At 35.8% G+C, this 22,542-nt stretch overlaps 1 protein-coding gene across 3 annotated transcripts in view; it reads left to right on the top strand.

Moving 5' to 3' along the window:
• LOC132121260 (protocadherin-15-like) overlaps positions 1–22,542 on the top strand; it is a 224,751-nt gene that overhangs the window by 65,414 nt on the left and 136,795 nt on the right. For all 3 annotated transcript variants that reach the window (XM_059530486.1, XM_059530485.1, XM_059530484.1), the window contains exons 7-9: positions 431–550; positions 3,015–3,125; positions 4,171–4,341. In XM_059530486.1, coding sequence (XP_059386469.1) covers positions 431–550; positions 3,015–3,125; positions 4,171–4,341 — 402 coding nt within the window. The remainder of the gene's footprint in view (positions 1–430; positions 551–3,014; positions 3,126–4,170; positions 4,342–22,542) is intronic.

Raw genomic sequence — 22,542 nt, 5'->3', positions numbered from 1 at the left:
TTTTTTCCCCTCTAATATGTCTTGTCAGAACGTCAGAGTGGTGGTGCGGGAACTAACATCTGAGTTCCCAGGTGCCTCTAGCTTCCGCAGCAGACTCGTACCTATTACTTCCGCTTTTTCCTTGCACTTCTGGGAGCTGCACCACAGTAGGACCTCGTTATGACAGCCAGAAGGAGAGCGAGCGCTGTCTACTTTACAAGAGATTGTCCATCAAAATCTTCCTCAGAAGAGTGTTGTTCAACACAACGGTCAAGACGCTTGAGGCGTAAACTAGTCCGCCAACTTACCAGCACCAGGAATCAAGCACATGATGATGAAATCACTTAGGATGAAAACACACTCACACTGACGGGCGGCCGACTGAGGCAGTTTTAAAAATCTTAAATGTTTGTTTTTTTTAATCTATAATGTGTGTTTTTATCCTTTTCAGCTAACGCCTGTCGGAACCACCATCTTCTCAGGTTTTACAGGGAACAATGGGGCTGTTGACATTGATGATGGTCCTAATGGACAAATTGAATACACCATTCAGTACAACCCTAAAGATCCGGTATGTGTTTTAAATTTCTCTGTTGTCTACATTGTGTGTGTGTGTGTGTGTGTTTTAGTTAAATAATAAATGAATAAATCCTACATGTAAAAAGACTACATATAAATGACTTCTTTATTTACTAGCTAATATCTTCAAATAAAATTTGAGTAATAACATGTATGTAACATATAGATAATGCATTGATATGAAAATAGAACAATAATTATAAATTAATAAGAAGAATTAGTAGTAGTAGAAGTAGAAGTACGCTGGGGTATATTTTTAGCAATAGCCAAAAAAACATTGTATGGATCAAAATTATCGATTTGCACACCCAGATTCCAGATTTTCAAATAATTGTATCTCGGTCAAAGATCCTAATAAACCATACATCAATGGAAAGCTTATTTATTCAGCTTTCAGATGATGTATACATTTCAATAAAAATAAAAAAAAATGACACTTAAGACTGGTTTTGTGGTCCAGGGTCACATAAAAATATATTTTTTAATACAATTGCTGGTAACATTTTATTGTACAGTGTCCTTGTTATACAGGTTTCATGTATTTATCATAAGAATAGCAGTACATTATGCAAAATTACATGCAAATAAAACAAACCCTAACTGTATAGTAAGTACATGTTAATTAATACTACTGTATACTTATTTGTATAATTACACTGTAACAAAGACAACTTAAAATGAAGTATAACCCAATCTTTTCTGATTTTCTAATTAGTTTTAAGTTTCTCTTCAGGTTTATGCATTTAACATTACTACAACAGTGGGTTAGAGTGTCAGTTTATAGGAACGTACATATATATCAAGTATTAGTGCTGCATCATTAATTGTATTTTAATTTCGATAACGATATCTACCTTTCTCGATTAATTAAAAATAATCTTCACGATATTGGCCAGCTCGTTAATAATCCTGAAACGTGTTTTTAATTTGGCATTTGCATTATCTTGCATTGCTAACAAGTCTTCACTGGCGTTCATGCTTGTGGTTCCCAGATGTGGAGAGCTTTAAGCACCAAAACAGAGCTTTTCTCCTTTAAGGGTACACTTTCTGCCTGGTGTTTTATTTAATTTGTGCAATCTGGCAACCCTGTGTGTGCTCACTGATGGTGGAACAAGCACTGATGATGATATGAAAACATAAGAGTTTAGCGATCTCTCCACAGCGATATTCTGCTTACATGAAAGTGTCATATATACTCTATGTGTTTTTTCACAAGCCATTTGTACTGTTTGTGTTACCAAATGTGCCATGATCAAACTTTCACTGAGTTTCAATAATGGATCTATTGTGTTTGAGGAATAAATGCACTTTTCCTACCTGTGACAATAAAATGGGGACACATGTACAGAAATTGGAATTGTTGGATTTATATTAAGAGATTCTAAAGCCCTTAAACCCAGCCTAAGCTGGTTGACTGATTTTAGTTGGTCATCCAGCCCAGTCTTTGCTGGTCAAAGCTGATCAGAAGGCTGGTTTTAGAGGGGTTTTGACCACTTCCTTAGCTGGTCAGGCTGGGAGACCAGCTGGAACAACCAGCTAAAACCAGCTTTGTCAAGCTGGGAGACCAGTAGTAATGCGTGGGTCGTCTCAAAACCCATTATCGTGGAGCCCTATCACATTATTTTATTTTTCTTTATACATTTTTAATATGGTCTTGCTAAAAAAGTGTGCTAAAAAGGAGTACAGAGAGTTTCTGACAGGTGTTTTCAATGGATTTACTTCACAACCTTACAAAACCTACATTGTTGTGTATCATTGATTATCGCACAGCATCATATAGCACAATTCAGCAACATTAAAATATTCAGACAAAACAGCAATAAATGCATCAAATAAATTAAAGCAAATAAAATGCATATCATGAAATGCAAATAAAATGACTCCATCAAATTATTTAAATTAATATGGTTGTATTACACATGCAAATTTGTGACATTCTCTTACTGTTTCTTAATGAGTAGCATTATTACCATAAGTGGAGTGAGAGGAGCTAAAAACTTCAAATCCCATTTTTTCAGTAACATTATTCAACAGATATGGATTTAACTAAAAGCTTCAACACGCAGTACAAAATAATAAAAGTCACACACCTAGGTTCACTTGGTCTACTATATTCTGAAGATGATTGCGTTTAAGGGAGTGATTCTTGGCTAGAATAACCTGAAATGTGCATCAGACTACTACTACATGTTCACTTCCTTGTTAAAGTTTTACATAATTTACACATAAAACGCTTTTGATTTCAAACGATCAAGAAGCATCCTGTCTCCATGTCCCTCCATGTACTGCTAAACAGGGTGATGAGGTTTTGAAAGTCAAGTAGTTTTGTCCCATCAGCATTCTCTTCTTACTGAAGCAGATAGATGATAAATATCTCATGAGGCTGGGAGTGCGTGAGACTTTGTGTGCAAGTGTGTGAGGGAAACCCTTTTTACCTACCCTTTTCTTCTCCACAGACCACAAACAGGACATTCGACATCCCTCTCACCCTGTCTGGATCAGTGGTTCTAAGAGAGAGGCTGAATTATGAAGAGATCACACGCTACCTGGTCATCATTCGGGCCAATGTAAGAGGAGGAGAAACAGTAGGAGAGATACAGTAGATAAAAAAAAGAAAGAGTTACTCAGCGACATGTCATTCCAACCCTGTATTTCTTATTCTTTCTTCGGTGGAACACAAGCTTATGTCCATAAATCAAAAGTAGGTGTTGATTTACTCTGTCAAACTCAAAAATGGTTTGAAAAAGAACTAAAAAAATAGTTTATACAACTGAAATGACTTCTTATGAAGTTGTATGAGAACTTTGCATCAGAAACAGACTGAAATTGAAGCTGTTATACACTGGAAATCTCCTCCAGATCCTACATGTCTCATTTGGTGTTGTGTTCAATTCAGAAACAATGCCTTTAGACACGTCATGCCATGTGTTTGCCATTAAATGCAGCTTAATGGCACTGGTTGGACTTAAATTTCACTCTGCTCCTCAAATGAAGGCTTAAACAACTTGGAATATAGTCGACGAGAGTTACTATTAAGGTTTATAGGTGTGGCCATAGTTACTGTTTATCTGCCAATTTTTATTGGTGAAATTCAGCCGTTTCAATAGGAATCCACACAATTGGGAGTTTCATGTGAGGATGAAAGATTTCCCCACGCAGATTTTGCAACTGGTTCAAGTTCGTCACACAAATTTGTAGCCTTGACTAACAGAAAACTGATTGGTTTGAAAGTAACTTATGTGTGAGCTGTTCTTTATACATCGCTATACTGTTGACAGCAGATAATTGACCATATTTACCCATGAAATTACACTAAACCTTTGCTAATGTGACCACAACTTTAATCAGTATCTTGGACTTGTGTAGACTTTTTTAGACCTAGACAGCCTTTCGCGACCAGTTTCACTCCAAGTTAAACAAGATATTCAACCACAAAAATGCAGGGCTTGAAGTGAGAGGATTGGAAAAGTTAGTGAGATGCCCAATTTTCTGTCAGTAAAATGTGTTATTTTGACTTTGACTGGAGAGTCTATTTGGCTGGCGAGTAAGTTTGGAATGTTGGAGTTGGATTCAAACTCCATCCCTAAGTCCAAAGTTTGTGTTTCCCTTCAGGACCGAGCTCCGAACCCAAAGGACCGGCTCACCGCCACCACCACGCTCACAGTGGATGTGTTGGATGGGGATGACCTGGGCCCAATGTTTCTGCCTTGCAGCCTGGTAGACAACACCCGTGACTGCAAACCTCTTACATACCGTGCCAGCATCCTGGAGCTTACAGATCCGGTGAGCTGTTCCTTATCCTGTGCTTTTCCAGCTGTGTCTTACGTTGAGTAGTTACTTTAAGTCTCCTTATATATTGTAGCTCCAGCCCGAAGATTTTACTGCCACTGGTTTATAGTTTGACTGACTTGTGTTTTGCATTTCTGGTCTTGAAGAACAACTTTATATTACTTGACAGACTAAATGGCTTAGCACATGCTTCTAGCAATAATGATCTTTTAAATTATGGGTTCATTTCTGAATCCACTTGACAATTCCTGTTTTAAATCTTTAAATATTTCATATATCACTTATTCAGTCTCGTGAGCCATGTTTTGAAATGTTTTGGCTCATTTTGAGTTGGACATGTCAGAAATAATGACTTGCGGATCAATAAATAAATCAAGAACCTATTTGGTGTGGGAATGAAACTGATTCAAACAGACTTACTTATTAGTTTGAGACTGATTCTTTTGACAGATATCTGAAAAATGGCTCACACGAGTCTTTGGTTGCAGTTTAGTGAATAAACCAAGAATTGCTCCATTGAGTGACCCATTAAACTGATTTTTTTTTACTTATTTGATACAATTCATTAAAGTGACTTGCTCATTTTGGTGAACTGGATAATTTGGGTCTTGCTGTATGAACACTTGCCATAAAAAATGCCAAAAGAACCTTTCTGGTTCCAGTAGTTTTAAAAATGGACACAGTTCTGAATAAGAACTAACTTTTGGCCCACAACAATACAAACAAGTCACTGTTATATTGCCATTACTTTTTAATTACCACTAAAAATGAGTTTGTGAAGTGAAGCTTAATATTGATAAATGACATGATTAAGGGATAATTTGTGAGTGAGAATTGGCTGGTCCTGCGACTTATAGTCAGGTGCGACTTATTTATCAAAATTAATTTGACATGAACCGAGAGAAATGAACCAAGAGAAAACATTACCGTCTACAGCCGCCAGAGGGCGCTCTATGCTGCCAGAGATGCTGCTCAGTGCTCCTGTAGTCTACAATGAGCAGCATAGAGCGCCATCTCGCGGCTGTAGACGGTAATGTTTTCTCTTGGTTCTTGGTTCTAAATAAATGCGACTTATAGTCCAGTGTGACTTATATATGTTTTTTTCCTTGTCATGACGTATTTTTTGACTGATGCGACTTATACTAAGGTGCGACTTATAGTCCGAAAAATACGGTACTCCGTCTGCAGTGCGTATGCATTGCGTATTTTTTTACACACCCATGTTAACGGATTCCAGCGTTCACACTGCACGTGGTTGCTGTCCGTCAGTGCGTTCCAGAAGCAGTGCGTCTGCAGCAGTGCAGCGATCGTTCACGTACAGAGTCTATTTTTGCTGTGCTGCAATCGCTGAATTAAAGTGACCGCGCATTGTTAGCGGTACAAATGAACATGGATTGACAAAGAAATGCAGTCATTTCACAATAAATGTGTACTAATTAAAGCCTACTTTGTTTCACACGCAACACATGAGTTTTTGGCTAGGTTCAAAACAAGAAAAAGAGCACCTTTAGATAAACAAGGCAACATAATATATGTTTTATGGAAGCAGAAAATATGGTTTTATGGAAGCAGAAAAACAAAGTTCATTAAGACCCGTGGGATTGCTTGTAATAAAGATTTAAATGCAAAAGGCACAAGAGTCGACTGTTTCTGTCAGTGGTGTTTTAATTTTAAATATTGGTGATATCCTAACAAGAAAAGTAGGCTACAATGTTAAGTTAAAATGTGTTGCGCTTGCTTGAGCACCTTATTATACAAACCTAGAAGTCAAATGCATGAATAATACATTGTTTATATTTATTGAGTTTAAACTAATGTCTGTGATTATGGAATATTGTTACTGTTCTGTGATAAAAGAGTCACAATGTCGAAAAATATTTTATTTATTTTTTTAACATGATTTGAAATCAAATAATGAACAAATGTTGTGTTTGTGGACTAAACAGTAGCGGACTGCAAACGCGTCCTGTGTGAAAGCACAATGAGTCCGTGCTGCTTCTGCACCACATACGTAACACACACAGACTGCATACGCACTACGCACTTAGAGAAGTAGCTCCGGTTAGAATGTTCTTCTACGGATATGTGCAGTTCTATTTATTAACCGCTAGAGTGCCAAAAGTCACATAGTGTCGCTTTAACATTAAAGGGTTACTCCACCCCAAAATGAACATTTTGCCATTAATCACTTACCCCCATGTCGTTCCAAATACGTAAATGCTTTGTTTGTTTTTGGAACACAATGTAAGATATTTTGGATGACAACCAGGAGGCTTAAGACTGTCTAATAGACTACTTAATAAGTTACACTGTCAAGGTCCAGTAAAGTATGAAAAGCATCGTCAGAATAGTCCATCTGCCATCACTGGTTCAACCGTAATGTTATGAAGAGACGAGAATACCTTTTGTACACAAATAAAACAAAAATAACTACTTTATTAGGGCCGTGTATTGCCAAGAATCTGATGATGTGATACGTATCATGATACAGGGGTTGTGATACAATATGTTGTGATACATTGCGATACTGTCAGCAAGGCGATTTATTGGGATATTTCTTATTTTAGGAATAGGATATATATTTTAGGAAAGCTGTCTTTAAGAGCACAATTCAATTCAAGTTTATCTGTATACAGCTTTTTACAATAAAAATCGTTGCAATGCAACTTTACAGAAAATTAACTTTCTACTATATTTAGTAATCGCTTATCAATGGTGACTGTCATTTTATATACATATAGCAGATATGTTCGAAAAAATCAATTAAAGACCTAATCAAACAGACGATGAACAATATTAACAGCAATTATATTATATGATGCAATCAAACTTATAGCAAAATTTGGTAGTTCTGTATGTTGTAAGAACACACCACCATATGCCAACCTTAGCAATAAGTAAATTAAAATTATTTAACCAGAACACAGTGGGATCTGCATTTGTAAAAATCAGTCCCTGTAACATCCAACGTTGTTGAACCAATTTTTGTGCAGTACGAGTAAAGGGTGAGGTGTTGGGAATTAAAGTGCTTGCAGGATCCTTTAGTTAAATGTACAATAAGTATAAAATGTATGTATATGTATGTATGTATGTATGTAAATGTATATTTAAGTGGAACTTTTCCACTTAGATTTCACAGATTTTCCTTTTTGTATTTATGTTCTGCGTGGAATTGCCAAAACCGCGACACGAGCAACGCCCCCCTCTTCACACGGGATGCGTTGGACGTTACCACAAAAGCCCAAATGATGGCACACTTCAGCTTTGTACACCGAACCAGGAACAAGGACAATTCTTTCATCCTCCATTACTAGAAGCGAATAGTGATATTAATTCTAACATTAGTGGCATGCCCTAATGCTAGTATTTCCTGTTACTCTAACTACCATTCAGAGATGAAGACTGCTATCTAGCGGTCGGGATGTAACGAAACAACTGCCATGAATCTTGCATGATTCATTTATTTATTTTTAATATTGATATTCCATTTTTGAGAATCGATACAGTATCGGCAAACAAAATATCGTGATACTCAAGTGTATCAATATTTTCTTACACCCCTAGACTTTATTTAACAATTCCGTTGTCAACAGTCTCCTCTGTGTCTCTCCACATCACTCAAACTACCTATGCTCTTAAGGATGTGCTGAACAGAAGAGCATAGGCAAAGTTTCTTACAGCGCTTTGTGATTTCTGTTCTTAAACCACTTAAAGGAAGCATATGGCTCAAGATCATTGCGCTGTCAGATCAGCTCTTTTCTCGGCTCACTCGGGGCACAGCTGCGCTTACCTGCAGTCGTGAATGCAGTGATGGACAGTTGTCTTTCCTCTGTCCACTGGTGTTTGGATTTTATGTGATTTCTCATTGTGGTGGTGATATTATGATAACTCAGTTTGACTGATACATTTGATCAAAAGTAATTCCATTTTGTAAGATAATTTAGTAATAATCATTTTGATCAAAGTGATTCCAAACTTCAGGAGGCAGAGGACAACAATCTGTGATCAAATACAATCAACTTGTTAACACACTCCATAGCGCCACCTAGTGCATTTAGTTATAATTGACTTTTAGTTTGCATGCTGAGGATTCATTATGGATTCCCTGAATTTACGGCCAGCAAAGCAAAACTTTGTAAAATTCACATAGTGTTACATATCAAACATTCAACTATTTGTGCACACCCATAACCACTAGCCCATATGGATATTTTTGAACCTTACATTTGTTCGGACATCTTGCTCGTCTGATCTGCTTCCGGTACCGCAACAGCGTTGGGAAGGATTGATGTCGGGAAATTTCCTCTGTTTGAGTCACTCTGTTGGCAGCATACTTCTTTATATTGAATGATTGCCATGTTGCTTGACACAGCTTTGAAGTTTTACATCACAGACAGGTTATTTTATATTCAGCTGTACACTTTTCTGGTACACTCTGGAATTCATTTGTTCCTTGATGATAGAAAGCTTCTACCAGAGAGAAAAAAAAAAACCTTACTATACCAATATAGTCATTCCACCCTGCATCACAGTTGAGATGATGAGTGGAGCATAATTTTATTGCAAGTAGAGCAAGCGCAAGTAACCAATATTGGAATTTCTTTTCCTATCCACCTTTTTTCCCCAATGATTTAAATGCCTGTAGTCAGTCTGTTTTACATTCATGCTGCTTTATGGTTTTATAAAATGAAAAGACACTGTCTTTTGACAATATTTTAACTGATAAAACCACAATCACAATCAAGCCACAATGCTTTCCTCTCTTCTGTGCATGGGTTAGGCATAGACATTATTCGGGAAAATCTTCTACAGAAATATTTAATGATGCGTTCTTAGAAATGTTCCAAAAAGTATTTTTTTTTATCATCGATGCCATAGAACAGCTCTTAAAATAAGCATTTTTATAATCTAAAGAATGTTTTCCACTATAATTTTTTTTTTTTAATAAATGAATGAATGAATGAATGAATGAATTTATAAATGAATGAAAAGGTTCCATGGATGTTAAAGATTGTGAGGAAAACAACAACAGCATATGCTGAACTTGAATTCAAATGATTAAGTTGATATTGTTTTTATAGCTTTTATATGATTATAGCCTTTATATTATTTTAAATGAGATCTGAAAGGTAAACAAATTAAAGTATGGACCCATCATGGCAGCGGCAATAGGTTGTTCATGAAAAATGAATTTGCAGGGTCATAAGCCTTATGTAATATAACGAAATGTATTTTGCATGTTGTTATTTGCATAAGACTTCGATTTGGACACATTAAAGAAGCTGCATTAAAGAGTTTCAGATTTATTTCTTTTTCTTCCACAGATAAAAATGTAGCAATTTTCTGTACTTTTTTCTTTGTTATAAATCCCAGTGTTTATACAGTCAAGATGTCAGTCTGCAAAGTATGTTAATAGTGCTAAAAGCATGGAAAGCTAAAAGCAATATGAGGCAGATAATTCACAGGTAATTAGTTTAACACTTCAAACACAAGAGGTGACAGTGATTCATTGATGAAATGTTTCTAATTTAAATGTAAAACAGATGGCTTGTTAACAGCATACTGAAGAAAATGTAAAAAATCTAAAATAAAACTTAGCCTTAAAACTTTCCAATGCAGAAGCATTCTGTTTTATGACAATGACATGAGTTATTTCCTTATCGTTCACACCTTTTCATTTGTTAATTAGGCTTAAAAAGTCTCAGAACCTTTTATCTAATAAAAAAAAGAAATGAATAGAAAAAAAATATATATAAAACTTGCATAAAACATAAAACTTTTGTATCTCAATTTCTTTTCACCAACCATAGTAAAAGCAAACAAAAAGCTTTTTGTTCAATGTGGTAGTGTTAGTACATTAGCCCCTTAGCTCTTTCAGCCAATTTGCCCTATCCATGCACAGCCAGAGTGAGATCTATATCATGTTAACTCTAAAATTTGGAGCCGTTTGACTTCAGGCCAGCAGATGCATCCAAGGAGCTGTGTTGTGCATGGCCAATGATTATGTATTCTAAAGCTCAGCCACCTTTATCAGCTGTCAGAGAAGATGCACTCTGCTCTGTGTGCCATTACTCAGGTGGTCAGTTCACTCCACAGCTCCCCTTTTTTCACTTCCATGTGTCCCCCTCTCTCTGTAGCCTCTTTGTTTTAACATGTCTGCACTCCTATGTGGTTTCCTCTTTTTTTCTATTTGCCTACTGTACTATATCATGATATGCTTCCTGTAGTATATTGGTCCCCCTGCTACTGACCAGTTGAAGTATGATTAATGCCACAATCCTGCGACTTATAGTCAGGTACGACTTATTTATCAAAATTAATTTGACATGGACCAAGAGAAATGAACTAAGACTAATGAACCAAGAGAAAACATTACCGTCTACAGCCACGAGAGGGCACTCTTTGCTGCCATAGATGCTGCTCAGTTCAGCTCAGCTCAGTTCAGTTTTCATATAGCGCCCTCTCGTGGCTGTAGACGGTAATGTTTTCTCTTGGTTCTTGGTTCTAAATAAATGTGTCTTATAATCCAGTGCGACTTCTTTGTTTTTTTCCTCATCATGACGTATTTTTGGACTGATGCGACTTATACTCAGGTGTGACTTATAGTCCGAAAAATACGGTAAACATGTTCCTTGAAGATATTTTTAGTAAATTTCCTACTGTAAATATATTAAATCTTACTTTTTTGATTAGTAACATGCATTGCTAAGAACTTCATTTGGACAGTTTTAAAGGCAATTTTCTCAATAATTCAAATGTTTTTTTTTTTTTTGCACCCTCAGATTCCAGATTTTCAAATTGTTGTATCTCAGCCAAATATTGCTCTATCCTAACAAACCATGCATCAGTGGAAAGCTTATTATTATGCATGAATCTCAATTTAGAAAAATTTAGCCTTATGAGTGGTTTTGAGGTCCAGGGCCACATGTAATATAATTATTTGGATATATAATATAAATATATACTGAAATTAATTAAATGAATAAATAAATACCTCATGCATATTTAGCTGTATCTTCAAATTAAATTTTCATAAGAATATTTAATAATTTATTTATAATGACAATAATGCGTTTTATTTAATAATTTATTTTATATAAAAAATATTAATTTTGTATACATGTAAATATGTGTGTCTGTTTATGTATATATTACATTTCTAAATTAATCATAGTCTTGTATAGCAAAATATGCATGAAATAATAATTTCAGTGTGTGTGTGCGTGTGCGTGTGTGTAAATATGCACACAAACACTTCATGAAAACATAATACATATACATATATTGAATTTAAATTATACACATATATGTATATATTAGATATATATTTATAAATGATGATATAATATGCTGTTTCATTTCAGATAAAGCTAAAGCAAAATTTGATATAAATAAGATGTTTCATAAATAGTTATAGATGCTTTTTTTAAAGGATGTGTAGGTATTTTACTGGAAAACAAGAGTGCTTTTGCAGTGTGCCTTCATATCACACAGCTTGCCTACAATGTACATGAATGCAAACAAACCTAACCTCAAATTTACAGCATCCTCACAATCCTGTCTCTTTTTTTTTATTTGAAAAAGCTTTTTCCTTAAAGAGACAACATATCTCTCAGCAAATCAGCAGAAGAGAGACACATCTGTTGCTTTCTTGCACAGCAGAATCAGGTGTGGAAGGTACGAGGAGCGTATAGACACTTTTACCCAGACAAACTGATCTTGTCTGACAGGTGTTTTATTCAGTTTCTGAGAGCCTCTCCAATCCTAACACAACATGAAAGGTCGAGAAAATCCAGCCTCAAGTGGTGACCGCCTCGCGTTTGCCATCTTTTCCCTGCGCATGACATCTGAAATGGATACTACAGCTACTGAGTCAAATACCTTTGGGGAAACCAATGAGTATAAATGTCACATAGGGGGATCCAGGTCTGAAGAAATTAATAGCTTTTTTCAGAGTCTACTGGCCAATTTGGCTGAGCTACGGCTGTTGTATGAAGTCCTCTCCCGTTCCACCGTATGGATGATTATTGAGCATACACATGCAGGGTTTGCTGTAATGGCTTTTCCTCATTTCACCACACAGCTGAAAGGATGTGAGAAAGCAGCGCTCGTTGTGGTCCAGGTGCTGTTTCATAAATCCTGTAATGGCGATGATTAGGTAATCTTCTGCTTTTGCCATGTGTGTTTCATGTGTTGATGGCATCCATCACTCTATCACCATCACAGAGGGTTCTGCAGTTTTAAATGCTGAAAACATTATTTTTTTAATTTAATTTAATTTTTTTTAAATTCTTTATATTAAATTCTTTATAAATATTCTTAATAAATATTGTAATACATGTATTGTTAGTTAACCCAAATAGCAAAATTGTCATTAATAACTCTCCCTCATGTCGTTCCAAACCCATAAGACCTCCGTTTATCTTCGGAACACAGTTTAAGATATTTTAGATTTAGTCCGAGAGCTCTCAGTCCCTCCATTGAAACTGTTTGTACGGTTTACTGTCCATGTCCAGAAAGGTAAGAAAAACATCATCAAAGTAGTCCATGTGACATCAGAGGGTCAGTTAGAATTTTTTGAAGCATCGAAAATACATTTTGGTCCAAAAATATCAAAAACTACAACTTTATTCAGCATTGTCTTCTCTTCCGGGTCTGTTGTGAGATTGGAACAACATGAGGGTAAGTTATTAATGGCATGATTATGCTATTTGGGTGAACTATCCCTTTAATACATTAATGTTAACAAATGATACCTTATTGTAAAGCGTAACCTGTCTGTCTGTCTGTCAAATATCTTATTTATATTATATTTTGATTTAACTTTATCTGAATTTAAACAGGATATTTCAACATTAATATAATTTAGAAATATAATATACACATAAATATACACATATATTGCGTATTAAATTAAATACAAGACATTATAATTAATGAACATAATCTATAAATATATAAACATACATAAACATTTTATTATGTTTCATAAAAAGTTTTTGTGCACACACACACACACACACTAATAGTAAATGAACAAAAAAATCTATATGTATAAAGATAAAGTTAATAAGTTAATCATAAATAATAATAAAGCCTTACTGTGTAAAATGTTATTTTGCACTCAACAGACAGATTTTTTTAATTGTTTTTTAACTGATTTAATAAGTTCTTTTTTATCCCAGCGGGGGTCTGAATGTGTTATATTGAAGTAGATGGTGCATGTGGACTCTCTGTGGAAAACCATCCTGGAGTCAGGCCAGTCTTATCTAAAGGGCAGTGAATAAGGATGAAAACACTTTTTTACACTCTAATTTGGTTATTTGGCCAGTTTATTGCTTCAGCGGCCTACTGTTGGGAGCTCGTGGTGGGAGGTTAATAAAACGGCAGTAATGAGTCACGTTCCTCATTAATTACTGTAATGAAAGACTGAGTTCAAAGACCCCATATGGGCTGAGCTCATCTCACCCCCTGGACACTTGGGCCAGAAACACAGTTAACAAAGGTTCATAAATAAGCAACACAACATTGGTGATAAAAACTAATATTTTATTGTTAATCAAATTATCATATAAGAATTTGACACTGAAGACTGGAGTAATGATGCTTAACATTTAAGGATGCCATCTCAGGAATAAATTACATTTTAAAATATATTAAAATAGAAAACAGCTAATTTGAATTGTAATAATTTTTCCTAAAAGTTTACTTTATTTTTATCAAATAAATGCAGTGTTTTTGAGCATAAGAGACTTATTTCAGAAATCTTACAAAAATCTTACAAACCCACCAAATTTAGAACAGTAGTGTGTCTAGTGTAAGGGAAAGTTACTTTTAAAATTAATTTATTACAAAATTGCATTGCTCCGTAAAAAATAGTAACTAATTGTTAATTGCAATGTAACTTGTGGTTGAAAACTTGTGTTACTTTTAATGCATTACCCCCAACGCTGAATGTGTATGATTATAAGTCAAACTGTTTCACTACAACATTAGTCGATGTGACAACAAAAACTTAATTAAAACCCGCTGTCACACCACTTGTGGTAACGCTGAGAATTGCATTACATTTTGAATTGCATTGTGACATATTTCATCCAACAGTTGGATGAGCTTGCATATAGGGAGAAGCGTTCACTTAGGTATATTATGGCCCTTTGGGTGACATAACAACACTTAAGTTCTGTTTGAAGAGCTAAATATGGGTCTGTTCATATAAAGTTCAGTTATGAAAGCAAGTGAAAACCGCATTCTATAACCAAAGTGACTACCTGCAATTTCCAAGTCATGACTGAATGTTTAGCGTGTGTTCGGTTGTGAACAGCAGTCCACAATGAGCTGCCTGTCATGTCACTGACAAATATGTGACATAAGAGCTTGCGTCATGGGTTATTGTTTTGCTGTCAATCACTAATATTACTGGCTGTCAACCTCTGTCAGGTTAGGGAAAAAACAAAACAAAAAAAACTTAATGACCACTTACTGTACATATATGATAATCTAAAAGTTGAAAAATTAGCTACATCTGATTCAAATATTATTCTAATTAACAGTGAGCGGTGGTTTCAGACATTACAGTGCCGCACTCGTACTGACTCTTATTCTGCCTGAAAGAATGAAAAGACAGAGCTGAAGGCGGAGCGATTCGACCAATCAGATGAAAGCAGCGTTTCAGCTCCGCCCACAAGTGCGAATGAAATATTGAAGCCATAAACCGAAATGATCAAAACGTACACGGACCAACTGTCTTGTCCATGTTCTCTCACTTGAGTCATCTTCTTGAGATTTAAGTCTGTGACCTTCTGCAAGCCCCGCCTTGTTCACACAGTGATTGACATGGTGGGAGGGGGCGGACACGTGATCGGCTCGGAATGCATTTTCAATGTGCACATTGAATTTTGCTACATTCATTGCGGTACATTGAATGAAAATGCAATCGTAAGTGTCTTGACTGTGAGTGTTAATGCATTTAAGAAAAATAGCATTTAAATGATAATTTTGCCACAGTTTTAACTTGAACATGTTATACATATCTAATCATTTCTGTAATACATTTTCATTTTCATGTTGCAACTTATAAAGCGTTCAAATTAGTATTCATTTTACATATTAAAACTGGTGTATGAAATGGCAAATGAAAATTATGTAATTTAATTTTCATTTTCATTTTGCACCAAACGTTGCACAAATGTATTGAAAAAATGTAAATGTAAATACAGAAATGCATTGCCATTTTACATATTGCATTGTCATTTTGCATATTACATCCCAAATTGAATATTGCTACCCATTTGCTTCCATAAAAACATGGCTCATCCAATTGGAATTCAGATCCAGAATTATCTATTTATAATAACAAATACAATATTTTTTTTTCAATTCAGTTTTTGCAAATTAGTAAAAAGGAATGACTGTAGTTACCTGTTTATACTGTATTTGATGTGGTCCTACTGTAAGTTTCTGTTAATGAATACATATGTTTTAACAACAAACTAATTATAACTAAATATATTAAAATCTAAAGGAAATGAAGCTGAAAAATATTACATTTAAAACTTAAAAAAAAAAAAGGTCTGGCCAATGTCTGAAATATAAAACAAGTACTAATTGCTAAATGATTACAATTTTAATAAATTAAAGCCAAATAAAGCATTTTTTAAATAATAATAGTAATAAAAATGACAAAATAACATAATGAAATTACTAAAACGTATGTTGCTATTCAAATGAGGAAGGTTTTAGAAGATGTCTTATGAGATTTGTTCCAATCTCTACAGTATACAATTTTGCCTGTTGTATGTGTTTTAGATTGAATAATTTCATGCATTTCAAAATATTGGTATGCATGTTCACGCGAACAAACATTGCTCTAGCAAATACAAATCAAAGCTATCTGCGTTACAGCCTAGTTTCTTTTTTTTCAAGGACAAATTCAAATGAATTGTGAGCTACTTTGGCTTACGATGACTTGCATAAGTAATATCAAATATATTACTGTAAATAAGTCATTTTCCCTTATGTATTTTCTCCCAGGACTATACACATGCAGCATTTGTGTGCATAATGGATGACTGGGAGAGTATTATGGATAATCACACCTAGCGAAGACCCCATGAGCTTGTGATTTACTGCTGTCAGAGGCATTATAATTACAGGGGCTGGGAATTACAGGGCAACCATGAGAAATAAATCTTAACCATGCTGATTTTCTGCCGCTGCTTATTAAGTCTAGGAGGAATACATGCATTTGTTTGTCCAGATACTATTTTTTTTTTTTAATGCAGCAAAGCCGAGACAGGGCACTGTGTTCTGTTCTGATGAAATGAAAAAAATAACTTTGAAATATTATCTTTCTCCTTAAATTTGGTGTTTGTCATTTGCAGATATTGAAAATATGTGTGCTACTAGTTTTCTAACGAGTTGCCACATTTAGATTTTTACCTGTTCCCTTAAAAATAACAAAAGCAATATATAATATCATATAATAACGATTTTGGGTTTCCCAAGGAACCTTTCAACAAACAGTTCATAAAAGAAATACAGAGTTCTGGCATGAAACTCTAGATTGTGCAGTCCGATAAGTCTAACTCAGTCTGACCTAATGACATCATTATCACGTGGCACAGCTGATTGGTTCCCTCTTGTATCGGCAGCCAATGAGCTCGCTACTCAGCATTCAAATATATGACTAGGGTTTACCATAGCACTTGCAGCTTGCTTCAGAAACCCTCCACCTTCTCCAGCTCATCCTGTATAGATCTGCTACGAGGTGATTCATGTATGATATATGGGGGTTATTTTATGTGTTATATTTGCAGCAGCAATATTCCTTACATGCTCATAGCAGCATGTTGTGGATGTATTAGCAGTAGCAAGTCTCTGTAATGCCGCAGCAGCAGCCTAGCAGATATTTTCCGCCAAGACCAAATACATTAACATTGTCATGTACATTACCATGCCAATCCCTTCGAAAGTTGTCATGACAGAACTATTTTTTTTTTAGTTTTAAGAACATTTTAATAATCTAAAGAACCTTTCCCACTACAAATTACCTTTTTGGAATGGAAAAATTCCATAACTGTTAAAGGTTCTTCATGTAACCATAGATACCGATAAATAACCTTTTTTTTTTTATGAGTGTGGTGGGAAAAAAAATCACAGAAAAGTCAGACACTCTTCCATGTTTTCTGTGTGTTCCTGTCCCTATTGTGTTCTTTCCAGGTGTTCCCTGTTTGCATTAATTTGATCCCAGCTGTGTCTTAACTTCCCATTGTCTTGTCCTGTAGTGTGACATGTAGTGTGACAGAACAGCTGACCGAAACAGTAAGTGGCGCAGCTTTTTTGGAGTTTTTGTTTTGTTTTAAAAATCTTTTGTTTTCCTTTACTCGTCGGGACCCATGGATGAACAAGCGATGTTTATCGCCATGACTCAGGTGAGCCGCGACCCGGTCATCTATGCGAGGGCATTTGTGCCGCTCGCCCTCACTAGCTCCCTCAAGGGGGAAAATCTTGCTATGCTGTTCCGGATCGGGATGATGTTCCATCATCCCATGGAGCTCCCAGAGACCACCGACCTTGACTGGAAGAAGACCGTCATACGGTGTCTGGAAAGTGTCCGATCCCGATCTGGAACCCCTCCGCCGCCAATCCCCAAGTCAAGCCCACTTCAGTCCACAGCTCACCCAAGCCCAACAAACATTAATATGGCAAGCCCAATGAACATTAATATGGCAAGCCTAATGACCATTAATGCAGCAAGTCTGCCAGCCCCAAAGCTCACTCTAGTGCCCACTCCTCATAAGCACCTTCCAGAGCGCCCTACCGTGCCCATTCCTCATATGCGCCTTCTAAAGCACCCTCAAGTGCCCGCTCATCCAGAGCTCGCTTCAGTGTCGACTCCAGCCCCAGAGTTTGCTCGAATGTCAGCCCAGGCCCCAGAGTTCGCTCCAGTGTTGGCCCAGACCACGCCTCATGATCCCCCGTCAAGCCCAGGGAGGGCTCCCGGTTCCTCATTAAACCCTCATTAAACCCTTAAGCTCCAGACTCCGAATACAGCCCCGTAAATTTCCCAAGTATTTCTCGGAGACTGCTCTGCCATGCCCTCCCTAGTCTCCTGCTCCACCGTGGCCTCCTGAGTCCCCAGGTACATCATGGCCTCCCAAGTCCCCTGATCCGCCATGGTAGTGTTAATTTCGTCACCTATTTTTAATTTTAGTCTTAGTCTTGTGCCAAATGTCCTTGTTAGTTTTAATCATATTTAGTCATTCACTTATCTTTTCTGGTTAGTCAAGTTTTAGTCGACTAAAAGTCTCATCATTTTAGTCTAGTTTTAGTCAAAAAATTGTAGTCTTTTTTAAAAATAACACATTATTACTGAGATTATTACTGATAAACATTTCAGTAAAAAAAGTGTTTCACATATCTCAAACATTGGTTAAATGTCATAATTACCTGACAAAATACACTTGTTGAATGATTTTTGTTGAATGCAAATGTCAAACGTGTCTGGTTTTCAATTTCTGATTTAGGAGACACATTCACAAATGATTAACCTGATCACATTTTTTTTTACTTTATTGATACTGCTTTTAATCTTAATGCAAAGACCGGTCATGGGGACATAAACTGTCATGTGCAATAAAAGAGCCTGCGCAGCGACAGGAAATATAATTTAACACAAAAGGCCTGCCTAGACAGGGGACTTGCACTCAGGATTTTTATTTTATTTTTTTTTAGTGGCGTGTGGACTAATTCTTTCTACGCACACACTATCTTATTTCTTGATAACAGACCGCTGCTAACTATAACACACAAATATCGAGCCTCTTCCTTTGACCTAGCATGTTGTCGTCACTCGTGTTCGCTTTGGGTGTTGTGTGTTCAGTAGTTTGGTGTTGTAGCCACAGGCTGGCAGCAACAGGAGTATGAGACCTGTAACTTGGGCAACAGCGCGAAGCCGCAAACTCGTTCTGAATATTTTAAAGATATAACAGCTGATGAAAAAGCAGAGATGATTGTAGACAAAAATGAAGAGAGATTTTATATTTTTTTTATTTTATACAAAATATTTTCGTCTCGTCTTTTTTCGTCAACAAAAATGCATGTTAATTTAGTCTTAGTCAGCATTTTTGGACAGTGGTGCAGTCTTGTCCTCTTTAAACCGCTGCGTTTAAGCGATCATTGTCACTAGGGATGTAAATCTTTGATAATTTCCATGATCTTTAACCTTAATGCTGCAAAATGCGTCTATTGCAGCGGTACAGTCACTGTTGTGGCAGGATGTGTAAAACACACTAAAAAAAAGAAATTTGCTCCCTCACCCGAATTAAAGGGGGTTTAGTTTGCATTAAATGCTAGTAGCATGATTATAAAATGAATGGATGTGATTATGATCATTTTGATAAAATGAAGAGAGCGTGCCATAGATTTGAGATCGTTTTACTGACCGCTGAACACGCCTCTTTAAATGGTTTCCTGGTGCTTGTTGTTGTATTTTAAAACACAATTGCAATGTTTTCAACTGACATTATGGCATTTAAAATAAAATTAAGGCACATGAGGCAAAGGCGCGATCGAACTGCTGAGACATAAAAAAAATAAAAATAAAAATAAACTTTTTGAAGGAAGATATAATTCGCAAAAGTGTTTACTTTTATTTGTGCACACTCACAATAAAAAACAGGATATTTGTAAAATAAAAACCTGTTTGTGGAGTGCCGTGACACACTTCTTTTTAAATCCGTTATCTTAAATATTTAAGTCAGATGTGTTTAGTTTTATTTATTTATTTTTTATTGTTTTTTATGAAAGCAAACTGTCATTTTTAATTTAGGCCTATTACTTACATAGGCTATTTTTTTTTTTCTTTAAAGCATCTCCTTTTTCACGATTCCTTAAAGCGTCCCATTTTTTCATGAATTAAGAATTCGTTCAATTTATTCATTTGTTCCCTCAATTCAGTTTAATCATGAGTTATTTAAGGAACAAAATGAATGAAACATGAACAGTTGCCACAAATTAATAAGTCGTAGGAACGAATTAACAAGTTGTAGGAATGAATAGTCTATCTGTCCTGTACCCCATATCCCTGCAAAGTGCACGGTATGAAATAATTGTCTGGTGAAATTACTTAGTTACTACTTTTCTATTGCTTTCCATGATGAAGAACTTTTGTGTTGTTTCTATTTTAATGTACTTTTAAAGTTTAAATCACATTAAAAGCCTAATTTGTTAATTATGAATGATGATGCATTTATATACAGTCACCGTCACTCACAGCTGTTCGCATGTGTTTTGCGCATGAGCCGCACGCAGCCCAACATTACATAGGTTAAGCGACCATCGATAGCTTTAATCGATTGCATCTCTTATCATCGATTAATCGTTGACATCCCTAATTGTCACAGTTGTAAACATAACGGCTTTCTTCTTCCATGAGGGGGTTTGGTGTCACATTGGCCCGTTAAAGACCTGTCTGAATTTCTTTCAGCTGTTGAAAACACACAAAAAGATATTTCAAACTGTTGACGGCAGCCATTGACTTCCATAGTGTATAATGATTAATCAGAATGTCATAACTGAATCTTTCAGTGAAAATTAAAGACTTCTCTCTGGTGACACTAGTAGGACTTCTCTAATCATTTAGTCTGCTAAATCTCCACATATTGCAAGATTGCGTTAATCTGCCTTCCCTGTGCCACTCCCACACCTCAACATCCAATCAACAATCAAGGCACAGAACCTTGTCCTCAAGCTATTTTTTTTTCTTTTCGTTTTTACGTCACTGTAAAAAAAAAGAAAAAAAAAAGAACGAAAATATCTCAAGTTTCTCCTTTTTGGTGGCAACTTTAAGCTTGTGTCAGGCATTTTGCTCGTCAATGTTTGTTTGTCTCAAGATCCTGCCTCCCAAATGGACAAATGCTCTTCCAGAACAGAGTTTTGGCACAGCTATCTTGAGAATTATTTTCTCCTTGCTCTTTGCTGACTTGCAGAGCAGTTTTTTTTTCCTGGCAGCTTTATTTTCACCAAGGCGTCTCTGAGTTCACCCACGCCACTCACTGTAACACTGTCATTTTCCAGAGGTGGTTTGAATTATAGATGTGCATATTTACTGACTGGCAATATTATGGTGACTATGGCCATGACAGAGGAATACAGTGTCATTATTGCTTATTTTGTGTCATATTTATTTTTTGTCTAGTAAAAATTGCACAATGTCTTAATGTTTTGTGTCATAAGTGTATAAATACTTGTATCTTTTGTTTATTATTAATGGAAACATAACATGGTCACTGGCGTGATGCTTGTGTGCAGATTTATTAACTGCACCTATATTCTATGGTGTGATGATAAAAAAATAATAAAAAAAAGTCTTAGATGTCATTTGTCCTGATTAGACGTGGGTGGAGGGCATTAAAGGGATGAAATTCTTGAAAAGATAATGTTTTAGTATAATTGTTTTATTTATTAATAATTTTATATATTTTTTTATTTCTTTTTTTATTTTAGAAAATTAATATGTATTTAATTTTTATTTTATGAAGAAAAAAAAGCAGTAAAGCATACACTCACCTAAAGGATTATTAGGAACTCCATACTAATACTTTGTTTGACCCCCTTTCGCCTTCAGAACTGCCTTAATTCTATGTGGCACTGATTCAACAAGGTGCTGAAAGCAATCTTTAAAAATGTTGGCCCATATTGATAGGATAGCTGTTTTTCAATGGAAAGCTAATAAAGACTGTATTTGCTACATTTGTGTAAGCAGTATACATAAAAAAAACATGAACATTAGAAACAACTATACATACCAGATCCGTCGTAATAACGAGTCATAAACACATCCACAGCTGTAAATCCCGGTTTAGTTAGAAAGGTAAGGGTCCACTGAACGACATCTCATGAAGCACGTTTAGTCCAACGAAGCAAGGTTGTAATATGGATCATAATTCCTTTGTTAACGTTTCAGTTCTTCAGCGACAGAACTGTTTTCGCCCGTTATGGAATAACGGAAACTGCTTCTTTGTAGTAAAAAAACGGCATGGTTTTGCAGCGTACAGTGTCACAAACAGAATGAGATGATCCACCGGAAAAAGAATGAATGAAAGATAGGCAAAAGATAGTATATTTGAATTTTGGCGCTCCCTCGTGACGCGCTCTGACGCACCTGTCAGCTGATGGAGGCGGAACTTATAG

The sequence above is a fragment of the Carassius carassius genome, chromosome 39 (genome assembly GCF_963082965.1).
Source record: "Carassius carassius chromosome 39, fCarCar2.1, whole genome shotgun sequence".
NCBI classification, from domain to species: domain Eukaryota; kingdom Metazoa; phylum Chordata; class Actinopteri; order Cypriniformes; family Cyprinidae; genus Carassius; species Carassius carassius.
The sequence above is the reverse complement of the archived record's forward strand: the minus strand, read 5'-3'. Positions and strand labels throughout refer to the sequence as shown.